At 47.3% G+C, this 14,631-nt stretch overlaps 5 protein-coding genes across 5 annotated transcripts; all 5 read left to right on the top strand.

Annotated features, from left to right (window-relative positions):
• The first annotated feature begins 58 nt into the window (after positions 1 to 58).
• Positions 59 to 2,371, top strand: BU24DRAFT_74492 (multicopper oxidase). Its single transcript, XM_033534589.1, has 6 exons — positions 59 to 453; positions 504 to 556; positions 604 to 936; positions 986 to 1,788; positions 1,844 to 1,933; positions 1,986 to 2,371. Exons 1-6 carry the CDS (start codon positions 367 to 369, stop codon positions 2,306 to 2,308), a joined length of 1,689 nt encoding a protein of 562 aa, XP_033377727.1. The 5' UTR covers positions 59 to 366; the 3' UTR covers positions 2,309 to 2,371.
• Positions 2,372 to 4,093, top strand: BU24DRAFT_473523 (uncharacterized protein; the record flags this gene model as incomplete). Its single annotated transcript, XM_033532794.1, has 1 exon — positions 2,372 to 4,093. Exon 1 carries the CDS (start codon positions 2,852 to 2,854, stop codon positions 4,091 to 4,093), a length of 1,242 nt encoding a protein of 413 aa, XP_033377728.1. The 5' UTR covers positions 2,372 to 2,851.
• Positions 4,094 to 6,099: 2,006 nt separating this feature from the next.
• On the top strand, positions 6,100 to 8,601 carry BU24DRAFT_444852 (glycosyltransferase family 2 protein; the record flags this gene model as incomplete). Its single annotated transcript, XM_033530659.1, has 2 exons — positions 6,100 to 8,409; positions 8,464 to 8,601. 2 exons carry the CDS (start codon positions 6,100 to 6,102, stop codon positions 8,599 to 8,601), a joined length of 2,448 nt encoding a protein of 815 aa, XP_033377729.1.
• Positions 8,602 to 9,109: 508 nt separating this feature from the next.
• On the top strand, positions 9,110 to 11,679 carry BU24DRAFT_497039 (uncharacterized protein; the record flags this gene model as incomplete). Its single annotated transcript, XM_033534236.1, has 7 exons — positions 9,110 to 9,416; positions 9,474 to 9,497; positions 9,558 to 9,984; positions 10,039 to 10,355; positions 10,405 to 10,836; positions 10,886 to 11,130; positions 11,184 to 11,679. Exons 1-7 carry the CDS (start codon positions 9,387 to 9,389, stop codon positions 11,677 to 11,679), a joined length of 1,971 nt encoding a protein of 656 aa, XP_033377730.1. The 5' UTR covers positions 9,110 to 9,386.
• A 551-nt stretch (positions 11,680 to 12,230) lies between these two features.
• Positions 12,231 to 13,733, top strand: BU24DRAFT_455398 (uncharacterized protein; the record flags this gene model as incomplete). Its single annotated transcript, XM_033531369.1, has 3 exons — positions 12,231 to 12,752; positions 12,808 to 13,395; positions 13,447 to 13,733. 3 exons carry the CDS (start codon positions 12,231 to 12,233, stop codon positions 13,693 to 13,695), a joined length of 1,359 nt encoding a protein of 452 aa, XP_033377731.1. The 3' UTR covers positions 13,696 to 13,733.
• Positions 13,734 to 14,631: the final 898 nt, after the last annotated feature.

Here is a 14,631-nt window from a genome sequence, read left to right on the forward strand (position 1 = left end):
CGCGTGGACAATCAAATTTGTTTTGGTTCCACTACTTCGTTCGACCCCGCCTTGCTCATGGACAAAGTTGTTTTTCGCACGCGCCCGAGCTGCAGGTTGACGCTGGCAATCGGATATTGTACGACACTCCGGACAATCCAATGCTCAACCCTCGGATAGCTCGTCATACTTGATGGACCTAGAGATGTACGCTCTTGCATCCAGAGATAAAGTACCAAGACTGTGTGGAACATGGTCCGGGTTATCAGCCCACGCACTGCGCGAAGCGGCTCGAGGACAGAAGAACGTTGGGATGGAACCACATCTCGAGAGGTCATTTGAGGGGGCTTGTACTCATCTCTCTCACATCAGTCCAGCGTGCGTAGAATGCTCACAATCGTGTTTTTTGCTGTGTTTGCAGCAACGTCTTCTGCGAAGATTGTCACATATAACTTTGACATCGGGTGGGTCAATGTAAGTTACGTTGAACCCATTCTCTAATCATGTGTTGACAGAGGATCTAGATAGCGCCAGATGGATTCAGTCGACCTGTGATCGCTATTAATGGCAAATGGCCGTAAGTTCCACAATATTTACTTCGACTTCAAGTTCTGACATCGCCAGTATTCCCATTATCGAAGTGGACGTCGGCGATACGGTCATCATAACGGCAACGAACTCCCTTCGAAACCAGACAACGTCTCTCCATTTTCACGGCCAATATCAAGGAGGCACAGCTAGCGCGGATGGCACGGCTGGAATCACTCAATGCCCAATATACCCTGGAGAGTCATACATTTACAATTTCACGGCATGGCCAGCGGGGACACACTGGTATCATAGCCATGTCAAAGGTCAGTATGCGGACGGCCTTAGAGGCTTGATGATTATACATGACCACGATTGGGAAAACAGTCTCGATGTCGATGAGCAGGTGTATCTTACAATTTCTGATTGGTAAATGGTTCGATGCGAACAACAAATGCCATTTGCTGACCCTTAACAGGTGGCACGAGGAACAACCGCCGATAATCGATCGTTATATGAGCCCAGACAATCGTGACGGTGATATCGAATCACCAGATACCCTTCTGCTCAACGATAGTCGCAATGCGCCAGATCTCCACTTTGATCCCGGAACCAGGTATCTGCTACGACTAGCCAACATCGGCGGTCTTGCTTGCAGTAACTTTCATATTGAAGGGTACAATATGACAGTGGTTGCGATTGACGGCTCAACAGTCTGCCCTTACGAGATCGGAACAATCAGGCCTTGCGCTGGACAGCGTTACGATGTCATAGTGACCGGACAGGAACATGGAGCCAAAGATTTGAGATATATCGCAAAGATGTCAGCCGACATAACGGTATCGGACCTGCCACCATTAAATTTGCGCTCTGTGATTGGCAATGTGATTCGCAAGGGAAACCGAGATCATTCTTCTAAAGAAGGTACTGTTGCCTTGTCCGAGACGTTGACCCCGGATTGGACGCCGGTAAAGGTCCTCAACGAATTCGACCTTAGCGACCTGGACGAAGTTCCCCTTTTCGAGCCAGTGAACCACAACATCTACCTTATTTCCAACATGAGTTACTTTGAAGGAATTGGTACCCGTACCGCATTGGGTATACTGCCTTGGGTCAATCCAAGGGTCCCCACACTCTACACAGCCTTGACATCGGGACCAAAGGCAGAGTACGCGTCCACCTACGGCGCAGGTGTTGATCCGTGGGTACTCGAGTCGGACAGTGTCGTACAAATTTACATGGAGAACCCGGATCCCTGGCCTCATCCCATGCATCTGCACGGTATGGTTACACTAGCGACTATGGATCTAATGGAATACTGACCACGTGTTACCAGGTCACCGTTTCCAGCTTGTTCGTTTGGGTAGCGGAATTTGGGATGGCGATGAATCGGATCTACCAGCGACACCCGCCAGCCGTGATACCGGTAAGCTCCAGATTATGGGGTCAAAGAACTTTTGTATGCTAACAAACCCTAGTTGTCGTCCCGCCCTACGGTTACGTAGTTCTTCGATTCCGTGCCGACAACCCAGGAGTATGGCTCTTCCACTGCCATATCGATCTGCACATGATTGGCGGGATGTCCTCCACCTTCATCGAGGCGCCTAAAGAGCTCCAGGCTCAACAGGCCATCAACAGAGACAGTGTGGATGCGTGCAATCGCGCGAAAATCCCTACTTTGGGGAACTGTGCCGCAAAGCTCGAACACATCTCTTGGGAACAGAGCCTTGAATCTTGCTATACCGTCTTCAACTTTAAGCCCAGATCATTCAGTGCGATGTTCTTCGAGGGCCAGGAATAAGGTTGAGGCTACGAAGGAATTCAAACATATCGAGAAAGAAGGTATCGAGAGAGAAGACGCCGTCTTTCATTGCTCATTATGTCGGGTTCTCAGCTTGGTCTACATAATGCTGTTACTATGATGGGTTCAACACCCAATGTTGATTGGTCCTAAATAATGACGTTCACGAATCGAAAGTGTAAAGTTCATCAAATCTGAGAGATCCGTGCAGTTCACATGGCAGCCACATCGTGAAAGGAGGCTCAGCGTCAAGTTGCTAGTATGAGAGAGTGGCAAGGGGTCAAAGCCGCTAAAGTGACGGCTTGGTGCATGTGTTACTTGCATAAACATCTGTTCTGTAGATTAAATCGCTTTAGGCTGTTACATAAATGGCAAAGCATCCGCAACTGGAAGCGACAGATTTCTCGGTTGCTTGATTGCTACATTTTCAGATGGCCAGGAACATAATCTTGGCTTTGAACCTCTTGACAGGTAGTGTTGGGGATTGATGTGGTATTTCGGGTGATTTATTGTAGTTTTCGTAGTACTGGCATTGTGTGCACCATGGCAGTGAGCCAGTATTTGACAAATTTGGAAAGAATTGGACTCTCTCAGCCGAACACTTACCCGGAACTCGCAGGGACTGCACAATACTTCCTAGAGTTACCATCGGTCATTACGAACTCCTACCGCGCTCTCGAAAACAGCCCGCCTTCTATCAAAGAGTGCCTCGAACTCATTGGAAGACCAAGAGAAGATGGCATTACGATATTCGAAACAGGCTTCGAGGATCTTAATATCATCGATGACTTCAAGTCTCACCTAAGTCACTCATCTGGACCATCTGTAGACCTTTTGGATCTGGTAACTTACCATGACCATTTCCCATTGACATGGCTCGAAAGCCAGATTTCGAATCTGAACTCCTCCAGCGCCTGGATACCTCTTGCTCGGTCATCCTACGCTCTCGCATCCGTCGTAACTGGCTCTGTCGCTCTTCTTATGCCAATACGCCGGAACGAGAACAAGCCATACCCCGATGCTCGCGCCAATCCCTGGACGCAGTACATCTACCCTACCCTCACTCGCAACCTTGACATAACGTCCATCACAGTCTTCGACACGAACAATTTCGATCGCAAAAGGACGATATGGAGACGCGGCCACGACCCACCATTCTCTCGGCCGGCGTATCTTGGCGAGCCAGTCCTCCGAGCAAATTCGTCTTCTCCAGAGTATCTCCCGTCGCTTCTACAGCGCGGTGATCCGCTTCCTTCTACAGAAGCGCCGAGCGTGTTCTGGAGCTCGCTTTGCACGGATAGCTCCGAATGCTTGGACGCTACGGCAAAGCTGTTGGATACTTTTAGCTCGAAATACCTCGATACCCCTGTGATCCACTACCTCAATCTTGCGACATATCTCGGCAGTGACCCTGCCTTGATCTCACAAACTCTGCTGGCGAGATACCTCAACGTGGCTTCGAAATCCATATGCCACGAGGATCCCGGTCTCACAGCCGTGCTGGAAAGTGAGATGGCACAAGGGACAGTGTATTTACTACTTCCGAAAGGAAAGGACTGGAAGGCCCCGAACGAAGGAGTCAAGAAAGCGTGTTGGTGGTGCGATTGCGAACTGCCAGTGTTGACGAGAAACCTACGGGTTGGCGAGATCGTTGCTATTGAGGTTGACGACGATTGGAATGATGCAGGCGGTGGAGAACCGGGTTTCTTGAATAGGAGAATTGTTTGGAGGAAGGATGATGCACCAATCGGAAAGAGCCCTTATGATTATAGTAATAGGAAATGATTACGATGAGATGGCTCCGAACTCATGGGGACTACATGTGGACTCTGTTTAAGTCGAAGCTTATCATGCGGACCGTTGAATGGTGTAATACTGATTAGTGCACGCATCAATATTCCTGAATGCGATGGTGAATGCTGGGAAGGGTGGTTTGTGAGTGTCATGTCTCTAAAACGTGCATGCCAGAGTCTCTGCTACTCATTCATTTGCGACCGCTCATTTGGCATGTGTACTTGATTGAGCTTGACATGATCTTGTATCAAAATTCGAAGGAACTGATGTTCAACCTATGGACGCATATTCATGAAAAACCCGCTGTATGTATACGGGGAATCTGAGAATGTATGTTTGCTTTGAGGACGACTGACCATCCAACCCTGATTCTTGACGGTCTCAAATCTAATACTGGGAGTTGACATGGCTGGAATTCAAATTGAGAGATTGTATACTTCAAATGTGGCCCATTAATAACCCCCGATAGTAAGTCTTTTTATTTTTAAACCATTGCAAATGCACATAGCCCCATCGAAGCCTAAAGTTTGGCTGTGTTCGTCAATCTTTCTACAGTTCTATACACCAGCCTACCGAAAGTGATAACAGAATGATATAATCGCGATGACTGGACTGATGCACCTGTAAAACCTCAGCGCTCTCAGCGAAGTAATACTTACCAGATATGAACTCAGGCCGAGAGCAGGCTAGGACATACGACAATCATTGGAAATCCATTCAACTACTGAGCGCCCACTTCAGCACTTCCAGCCTAAGCTTGATCGATGCCAAAGAATTGACTATTACTATCTCAGTCCAGGTCGTGCGACAGCATCACAAGCGCAGCATTGTTATTTAGACATCCCCCTTCCACTTTCCCATAGATGTTAAGCATCATGTCGATCAGGTTAGTCCTAGTTGAGAAGAAAAGCTAACCGAATTTGGACAAGTCCTGTGAATGAACATTACCCACACATCTTGATGAAACTTGACGATGGGAAGAAATTGCAATCGCGCTGAAAGTGTCTGCAAAATAATCGGTCACCCTCTGGCTCGAGTTCAGATTGGAAATTTCCGATTTTTTTACATCAAATGGTTGAACACTACTATTGAGGTGTGCGGTTATTTTTAGCCGGCGAGCCCGAGAAAACTGATTGCAAAAACCCCGACCGAATCCGGTTAGTAGACCGTCCTGCACATATCTGAAGCAACGGTACGGGCGACCGTATATTCATTCTATAGATTCAATTGGATAGTGCCAGCAATGGCAGGCAATCTCACGTTACGTTTTAGATGGGAGGCTACGCAAAATGAACAGACGTTGCTGGGGCTGGTTTTGGGGCTGATGCTCCCTTGGACCTACCTAGTAATCTTGTTTCGCCATGATGGTCTATCGTTGCATTGACTCTCCAAGGAGAAAACAGCCACGACCTCGCTCCTGACATAGAATCTCCTAAGTTTACTCTGCTTTTCATTTTGACCTTACACCGTTGATTCCAGTTTGTCACTTTGCTGCATTTGCGAACACCGGTGCACCACCGAATTTACGACACACATTCGATTTACCGCAAAAACTGTGAAATTTTAATGCAGCATACTTGAAAATGTCCCACAGCAAAGATCACAGTGCCAATGAAGAAGGTCACCAATTGGAGGACTTCGCACCTATCTCACCCGTTAGTCCAGAAGATCAGCAGAGAAATAAGATGAGTTCCTAACATGTATTGTCTTAGTACCGATCTCGAAGTCCAAGACATGATGAAGCCAGTCAAAACCTTCTAGGCAATACGTACTCTCCATCATACGACACACCGCAAAGTCTTCAACCCGGTCCGCCACAGAATGTTGGTGACGACCGTCGGGGAGCACAAAGTGTGCAATCCTATACATCGAGCTACAGCCTCACGAACCCAAATCCCTTTGATGGCACAGATACGCCGCCCCCCAGTAATCATTATTCCGTACACAGCCAGTCCGATGAATTCCTCCCTTATCGTCAAAGTCATTACCAACACGGCATGAATCCTGGAAATCAAGAGGAGCACTACACTTCAAGGGAAGATGCGGACGACAGCTGGGTGCAAAGACAGCAGCAGCAACAAACCGTACCGCCAAATGGCGGAGGCATGAAGCGATCTAGGACACGAAGAATCAAACTTCACCAGGGCGCCATTCTGAGCACTGATTATCCTGTACCGAGTGCTATTCAAAACAGCATTGAGCCACGCTATCGGAACGCGCCAGATGCAGTGGACGAAGAGTTTACCAAAATGCGCTATACAGCTGCCACATGCGATCCCAACGACTTCACTCTCCAAAATGGTTACAACCTGCGGGCGCGCATGTACAATCGCCACACGGAACTTTTGATTGCGATCACTTATTACAATGAAGACAAGGTTCTTCTAGCAAGAACGCTGCATGGCACAATGCGAAACATTCGCGAGATCTGCAACTTAAAAAAGTCGAAATTCTGGAACGTCGGCGGCCCTGCCTGGCAAAAGATTGTGGTTTGTCTGGTTTTCGATGGCATAGACAATGTCGACAAAAGCGTGTTTGACGTTCTCGCTACTGTGGGAATCTATCAAGACGGGGTTGTCAAGAAAGATGTGAACGGGAAAGAAACGGTGGCACACATCTTCGAATACACCAGCCAGATTTCGGTCACACCTGAGCATCAACTAGTCCGGCCTGCAAGCAACGAATCGGCCGATAATTTGCCGCCTGTCCAATTTATTTTCTGTCTGAAACAGAAGAACAGTAAAAAGATCAATTCTCATCGTTGGCTGTTCAACGCGTTTGGCCGGATTCTAAATCCCGAGGTCTCGATCCTTATCGACGCCGGCACTAAACCGGGCCCTCGTGCCCTGCTGTCGCTTTGGGAAGCCTTCTATAATGACCCTAATCTCGGCGGTGCTTGCGGAGAAATTCATGCAATGCTTGGGAAACGAGGTGCGGCACTGCTCAATCCTTTGGTTGCCATTCAGAATTTCGAATACAAAATATCAAATGTCCTGGACAAACCGCTAGAAAGTGCGTTCGGCTATGTCAGTGTTCTTCCGGGAGCATTTTCAGCGTATCGATTTCGAGCGATTGTTGGGCGACCTTTGGAGCAATACTTTCATGGTGATCATACCCTGTCCAAGGTGCTCGGCAAGAAAGGCATCGACGGAATGAACATCTTCAAGAAGAATATGTTCTTGGCCGAAGACCGAATTCTCTGTTTCGAATTGGTAGCCAAAGCTGGTCAAAATTGGCACTTGTCGTATGTGAAAGCTTCGAAAGGAGAGACTGACGTTCCAGAGGGCGCGGCAGAGTTTATCAGTCAACGACGAAGATGGCTGAATGGATCTTTTGCCGCATCCCTATATTCCATCATGCACTTTGGCCGACTTTACTCTTCAGGACATAGTTTTGTGCGACTGATCTTCCTCCACATTCAGCTCGTTTACAACCTATTCAACGTCCTCTTTGCGTGGTTCTCGCTTGCCGCGTATTATCTCACAACCATAGTCATCATGGACCTGGTTGGTACACCACAGCCAAAGGCAGACTATCATGGATGGCCGTTCGGAGACAAAGTGACCCCAATCCTTAATGTCGTTCTTGGATATATCTACGTGGCATTTCTCATCCTACAATTCATCCTCGCACTCGGTAACAGACCAAAGGGATCAAGATACAGCTACATGGCATCTTTCGTCGTGTTCGGCGTCATTCAGGCCTACATTCTTGTATTGACAACGTATCTCGTCTACCGTGCGTTTACCACCAAGCCGGTTGAAGAGCAGATTTCGTTCGAATCGGGACAGGCATTTTTCGACAGTTTCTTCGGCGGCAAAACTGGAGTTGCGGGACTCATCATGATCGCCCTCGTTACGATCTACGGGCTCAACTATATCGCATCCTTCCTCTACCTGGATCCCTGGCATATGTTCCATTCTTTCCCCCAATACATGATCTTGATGTCAACATATATCAATATATTGATGGTCTATGCATTCAACAATTGGCATGACGTATCGTGGGGAACCAAGGGCTCTGACGTTGCTGAGGCACTGCCGTCTGCAAATATCGTCAAAGAGGAGCGAGAAACCGTAGTCGAGGAAATCGAACAGGAACAAGAAGACATTGACAGCAAATTCGAGAAGGTAGTGCGTCGCGCACTCACACCTATCAGCTCCGCGGATTCAGATCAGCCAATGCGGAAGGACACTGAAGACTCGTACAAGTCTTTCAGAACCGGTCTCGTCTATTCCTGGTTGCTCTCCAACATGGCGCTGATTATTCTGGTGACAAGTGATAGCTTCAATTCGATCGGTGTCGGAGTAAGTGGAATTTGGTGTTGACTATGTTATGCGTCATGCTAATCAATCTTCTAGGCTGCTGCCACAACTCGTACGCCCTTGTACTTCCGATTCTTGCTATACGCGACCGCAGTCCTCTCGATTATACGATTTTTGGGATTCTTATGGTTCCTAGGACGGACTAGCATTGTGTTCTGCGTTTCAAAAAGATAACACAACCATGAAGTATTTACTATACGAAGTCAAGTTGGTAATGTGTGGGAGAATATACCGTGGATTCCTATAGCGTTACTTGGTTAGATTTTGTACTCCGTAGACTTGGGCGATGTATTTTAGCGCAAGTGTAGACATATTGTTGTTAAATAGTATCCATGAGAAAATAAGAGTCGAAAGCTCCTATGTGCCCAGTGCGATTGCTCAGCGATAAAAACTTCTAAACGCCCTTTCTTTGCCTCATTATGACGTTCATTTGACTTGGTAGCGGAGATGTCTAGATCTATCGGTAGAGTTTCCAGGAAAGACGCGTTTCTACTAAAAGGCGTACCAGCTTTCAGGTGCTTTCTCGGTGTTTCGGTCCTTTCGGGAAGCGTGGAGCAAGCGCATCAATTTCTGCTCTTACTAGCCACACCCTGCGAGAGCTGTATTGACGCTGCTTCACACAACGATTATATAGGCCCTTGCGTCGAATCAATTGAAGGACCAAAACACCGTTGTTTACGACTCTACCTAGTCAAAACTCAGCTGAGGTTCGAGCAGTGGCTGTGAGAGGGTCGGGTTACACCCGCACCCGCCCCTATTCGGTAGTGCGCTTTGGCCGTATTGGTGTATAATAGGTGACCCCGGATCCCTTGCACGCTGGCTTCCGGCCCAAAGCATTATTAACTATTATCTACTTGTACCTGGCTGTCTATGCTGGATTTGTACAGACAACAATCCCAAGTCCTTTGAATAGACATCCCCATTTCTCACCAAGAGCTGTTATTCAAAAACACCCAGTAATGACTTCCACAATATCAGTAGCAGCCGTAGTAAGCAACTTTGATTCTTCGCCACTCAGATTGGACAATGTAACTGACGATTTGTAGTGCGATACATGTCGAGCGCGAAAGGTTTGTTACCAGTCGCTAAAATCCTGCGCTGGTCAATGTAGCTGAACTGTTCATTTCTAGGTCAAATGTGATCGTGACGATCCATGTGGTAACTGCGTCGATGGAAATATTGAATGCACTCGCACTTCTTCTTCCACCTCAAGAAGTTCTCTCAAGCGCCCGAGGGCCAGCGAGGCATCTGCCCAGAAGGGACTTCATCGTCTCAGTCTGGAGACTAAAATGACTGCCTCGCCACCCAAGACAAACAGCACACCTCAGTCCCCTTCGATCGTGGAGGCTCAGGATTTCATCAGTCGTGAAATCTCAGTTGGGAAGCAGATGCCAGCCGACAGACTAGCTATTTTGAATAATGCTATGTCATTCGTGAATCAACTCAGCCAAGCACCAAGACATGAAGATGTTCTGCCAACGAGAGGGACGCGGGTTGCTGACATACTCGACGATATTCGTTATCCGCCGATTGAATTATTGTACTGGATGCTTCGAGGTACGCACGCTTTACCGCAATCTTCCTTGACCACGACTGACAGCCACCAATTAGAGTTGAAAGGAAACAAGATTGGCCCACATGTCTTGGACTACTTTAAACATGTGTCACCCAAATCTCTCAAGGCCATGGGCCTGGCTTTGATCAATCGGGTCGGCGATCCAGAAACTTTACTGCTTTACTCGATTTGTGTTAATGCTGCTGCGTTCAAGTTCATCAACACTGTCTTGTCCGACAGCGAGATGGGCGGCGTGGAGGATGGAATGCGTGCCTGTGCAGCCAGATACCTGAACAGTGTAAAGCTAGGAATGGCACGCATGCACCTCCTCTCCACTCCATCCATGTTGTTCTTGCAGGCACTTCTTTGCAGTGTAAGTATAGACTTTCGCCGAGCAAGAAATCTTACTGATTGCATGGCAGAGTTTCATCGCGCAGGGCTCCGGTGACTCGGTTCATTGTTGGGCGTTCATCTCCGCCGCTTGCAAGACCTGTGAGGATATTAATCTGGAATCCCGCGTCAAAGCATGCCGGACAGAGACCGAAGATGACGAAGAGTTGTACTACTGCTATATCTGGTGTCATATTCTTGACAAGGGATACTCCATGATGCTGGGTCGCAGCCGCTGTCTGTTAGAGCATCATGGTCTCGATTCGGTCTTTGCATCGCCTATGGTCAGATCGGTATCATCACTTCTCTCTACCTATCTACACTTTGTGCCCATTCAAGCGATTTACATACTGGAGCTTCACCCGGACCGGATATCAAATAACAGAGGACTTCTCTCGCGGGTCGAGTACGTCGTTCTCGACCTTCTTGAACGAATGAAGCGTGTTCACGCTAGAATCACAGAGGTGAACTCCACAACTGTCACGAACATTGACTGTCACTAACTTTTATCAGCTACATGGTCCATCAGACTCATGGAGCGGGTTGCATATGGGTAGCGAGTTGACTACGATTCAGTTCACCTATCACTGCCTACGCACATCAATACTTCGCTCGAAGCAGATATGCTCACCGGCACAGTCTTATGTTGATCAGGAGTGTTTGGAAGCAGCAAGAATGGCCATGTCAACTTTGCGAAGCTTGCAAGAATCCTCTTTCGCACTTTCAGACATAAGAGCTCATGTGAGCTATATGCATTGGTTTGTGGCATGCTCCTACACAGAGATCGACAGAAAGACTGATTTGAAAACAGGACTGTCCTATATCATCCATTGACGCCATTCTTTGTGCTCTTTTGTAATGTTGTCGCTTCTTCAAACGAACAAGATCTCGCAACATTGAAAGGTGTTACAGAGGAGCTAGGTAGCCTGGCGAATCTATCAACGCCGATTGCGAAGCTGCAAAACTTATTCAAATCGTTCATCGACCTTTGCGAGGGACTAGTTTCAAACACAAAAAGACGCAAGAGGAATGAGATAGAGCAACATGTTCAAATGAGCGACCAAAGTCAACAATTGGCCCCCCCTGCACTTCAATTGCCTGTCGAGGTGCCAGATGTCTTTGCTCAACAGAGTGCGACTCCGTTATCTCAAGTTACCTCAGCTCCTATGGACCCGATGACTTCATTGAGCTATACCACGGATGAATCACTTGGAATGATGGACCCAGGTTGGGGACTTTTTGATGTTCAACCTACGCTAGACTGGCTAGATGCCGATTTTCTATTCTTGGATAACCCCCAACAATGAAGATCATGTTCGAACACCTGCATAATGTATTTCATGTTCCATGTGCTAATTTGTCTTGCCTCCAAACTCGAAAAGTTCGGAAACATGCCAAAGCCGGTGAGGCGGGTCACGTGCGTGATTCACTCGGTGAAGCGGACCTGCCGAGTGAAGAATGTTATAGTCGGGTCTCCCCAGCAGCACGAGATGAATTCTCATCTATCCGTGCCATCAGAATTTTCCCGACTAAATGCGCTCGTCTTCAGTGCTGGTGCGACGAGAGCTTCAAGGCGGCGAGCGTCTTGTTGTCTCTTTGGGAGTCCGGCTAAAAATAGCCGGCCCATTCGGCGGGTTGGAAATGAATTGGTGAATCGTCTGAGCAGCCCGAGGACATTGGTATACTAGGAGAAAGGAAAATGATTTGATATGTTAAAATCAGCCTATGTTCGTCTGCATCTTTACTCTTTTAACGAAACCCGAAGCCTAAAACGATATCGTCATAGTGGTGGACCAACAAGAAATATCACGTGATAACTTTCCACATTCAGGACCTCGCCTTCTAACAAACCTCGAAAATGGTGTCAATGAGTCTGGATATTGAGATTAAACATCTGGAATCAGTGTTTACGGAGGGAGACAAAATCACTGGGAAAATCAACTTATATTGCGCACAAAGTACAACCATACAAAGCATAAGGGCCCGGCTTGTTGGAGAGAGCACTTCGAGCCTCACGGGCATGCCTGGGCTCTTATTTTCGAGAAAGGAAGAAGAAAAGCACATTTTCCTACAACAAGAGCAAAAAATTGTCCCCAATCCAAAATCGAGGAAGTCAGAAACGAGAGAACTTTCAAAAATAGGGGCCGGTTATCACAGCTTCGATCTTTCACTGAAAGTTCCTCGGTCTGCAGAATGCTGTTCTTGCGCATCAAATATTCCACAGAACACGTTGATACAAATTGGAGAGGATGAAAAGCCACGCAGTCCCCATAGGCTACCTCCCTCTATGAACAATCTCGGGAAAGGCGCAGAGATTTCTTATCGAGTGGAAGTCATGGTCACATACATCCGTAACATGTTCAAAAATACGTTGCGAAAGGTAAAGCCATTCGACTACTGAATGATTGAAAAACACACTAATTCATTGCGTATAGACCCAACCAATTACTATCTGGCCAATTGACATCATTTCATCACTCGACCGAAGGTCAATGGCAAACGCAGGTATCGCAAAGGCACGAGCGACTGTTTTAGGACCTTCGACCGGTTCTTCGAGGTCTTCGGTACACTCGCAACAGACCATGTCTTCTTCACGATCGCATACTCCTGCTGAGATCCTTATGACTGCTACATTTCTTCCAGACTTCCAACTCATTCGGCCCTCTAAACGGAATCCTAACTTGCGAGGGCTTCAATTGGATTTATGCATAGAAAAGCTAAATCAGAACCCCCACGACCTTTACCTCCAGTCATTCCAGATGCTTCTGGTTGGCTATACAGATATCCGCGCCGGCCCCGCTACACACGGACAAATGACCTTCTGGACCCTGCAAAGCTTAAGCAATCTTGGGATCAAGGTGTTCAACGGTGAAGATCCGGAAGGTTGTAGACGAAGAATAAGTCCCTCACTGTGGGAAGGCGTCAGTGTCGAGGATAGCATTGTTCCAAACTTCTCAACTTGCAACCTTGAACGCAGATATGAGGTTGAGATCCTCATGGGCTGGCAGTGCCATTCGGGAGTGGTAGGCATCCCTAGAAACCTCCTTCCTCGGGACGCAACTAACGAACAACAGGACGCCGGTCGCGTGTTCTTTGTTCAAGTTCGAACTCCAGTAAAGGTCACTTCTGGTATTCTGCCGGGGCGCGAACTTTCCGAACTAAGAGTTACCCAGATAACTACTAGTCATCGGGAATCGAGTTCAGTACTACCAAATGTGAATACTGGCCACGATTGGAACTTTCAGATGCCACCGACATACGATGAAGCGGTGAAGAATTTTCCTCCAAACAGACTCAGTGGTTTGAATTATATTGAGAGGTAACGGAACTGCGGCCATGACGTTTTTTTTCTTCATATTTGGAAGTGACTGGCTTGCATTATCAATTGTAGCGCACAACATGATTTAGCGAATTTCCTTTGTAGTTTAGAAGTCCAATTGTTCCACCAATTCAAAAGATTGATACTATTTACCATGAACTTTTCAAATTGGAGATCTTATAAAGTTTTCGCATAATGTTAAAAGTTCCCGGACAAAGTAAAAGAACCTGCGCGCTTGCTATCTGTAAAGCCACTTTCGCATGCAGACCAGTAACACTGAGATCACAACATGAATATCAGTTCCTCAATCCTGAAATGATGCGTTAGAGTTCTAGGGGAACAACTTTTCAGGTGGCTGAACGGCGTCCATTTCAGTGGTGATAAGCACAGACAGTGAAGTAAACTGATCTCGACGCAATATGCGTAATTCGTTGTCTTTCTCATCGTATGGAATATTGTGCTCTTTTGTACAGAGCGTGATTAGGCGAAAGATGCAGTCGAGTTAGTAGTCATAATTCACTCAATCCAGGAAGCTTCGCCATATATGACATGTATGAGAGAGCAGGCTTGGAAATTTGAACATCCAAAATTACACATCAAGACGTTGCACACATTTCTAGTAGCATTACCGGCCCAGTGGGTCTTGTGGAGTGCTAGAACAGTGTGAAATTATGTCGAAGGGCATGTGAGTTGTGATGAACGACAACTTGGGAATTGCCTCACCTATCTCAAGGGGCTTCAACCAAGTGCAAGAACACTGCGACGCATTCCACCTAAAGCTACCAATCATAGTCGTCGGCTACACCTGACGTTCAAGGTATCTATGAAAGATGCCCCTATGCAACAGGGAAAGACTAAAGCTTTCACTAAAGCCTTCACTAGGAAGCATAGCCTTGAGCCCGCTCTTAATCGACGGGTGAGTCCCCGTGGGGATACAAAT

Source organism: Aaosphaeria arxii (genome assembly GCF_010015735.1).
Source record: "Aaosphaeria arxii CBS 175.79 unplaced genomic scaffold BU24scaffold_13, whole genome shotgun sequence".
NCBI classification, from domain to species: domain Eukaryota; kingdom Fungi; phylum Ascomycota; class Dothideomycetes; order Pleosporales; genus Aaosphaeria; species Aaosphaeria arxii.

Coding starts and splice junctions, on each gene's coding strand:
- BU24DRAFT_74492 (XM_033534589.1), top strand. CDS start 367: ATGCTCACAATCGTGTTTTTTGCTGTGTTTGCAGCAACGTCTTCTGCG. Junction 557..603: donor GCTATTAATGGCAAATGGCC/GTAAGTTCCACA, acceptor TGACATCGCCAG/TATTCCCATTATCGAAGTGG. Junction 937..985: donor TATCTTACAATTTCTGATTG/GTAAATGGTTCG, acceptor GACCCTTAACAG/GTGGCACGAGGAACAACCGC.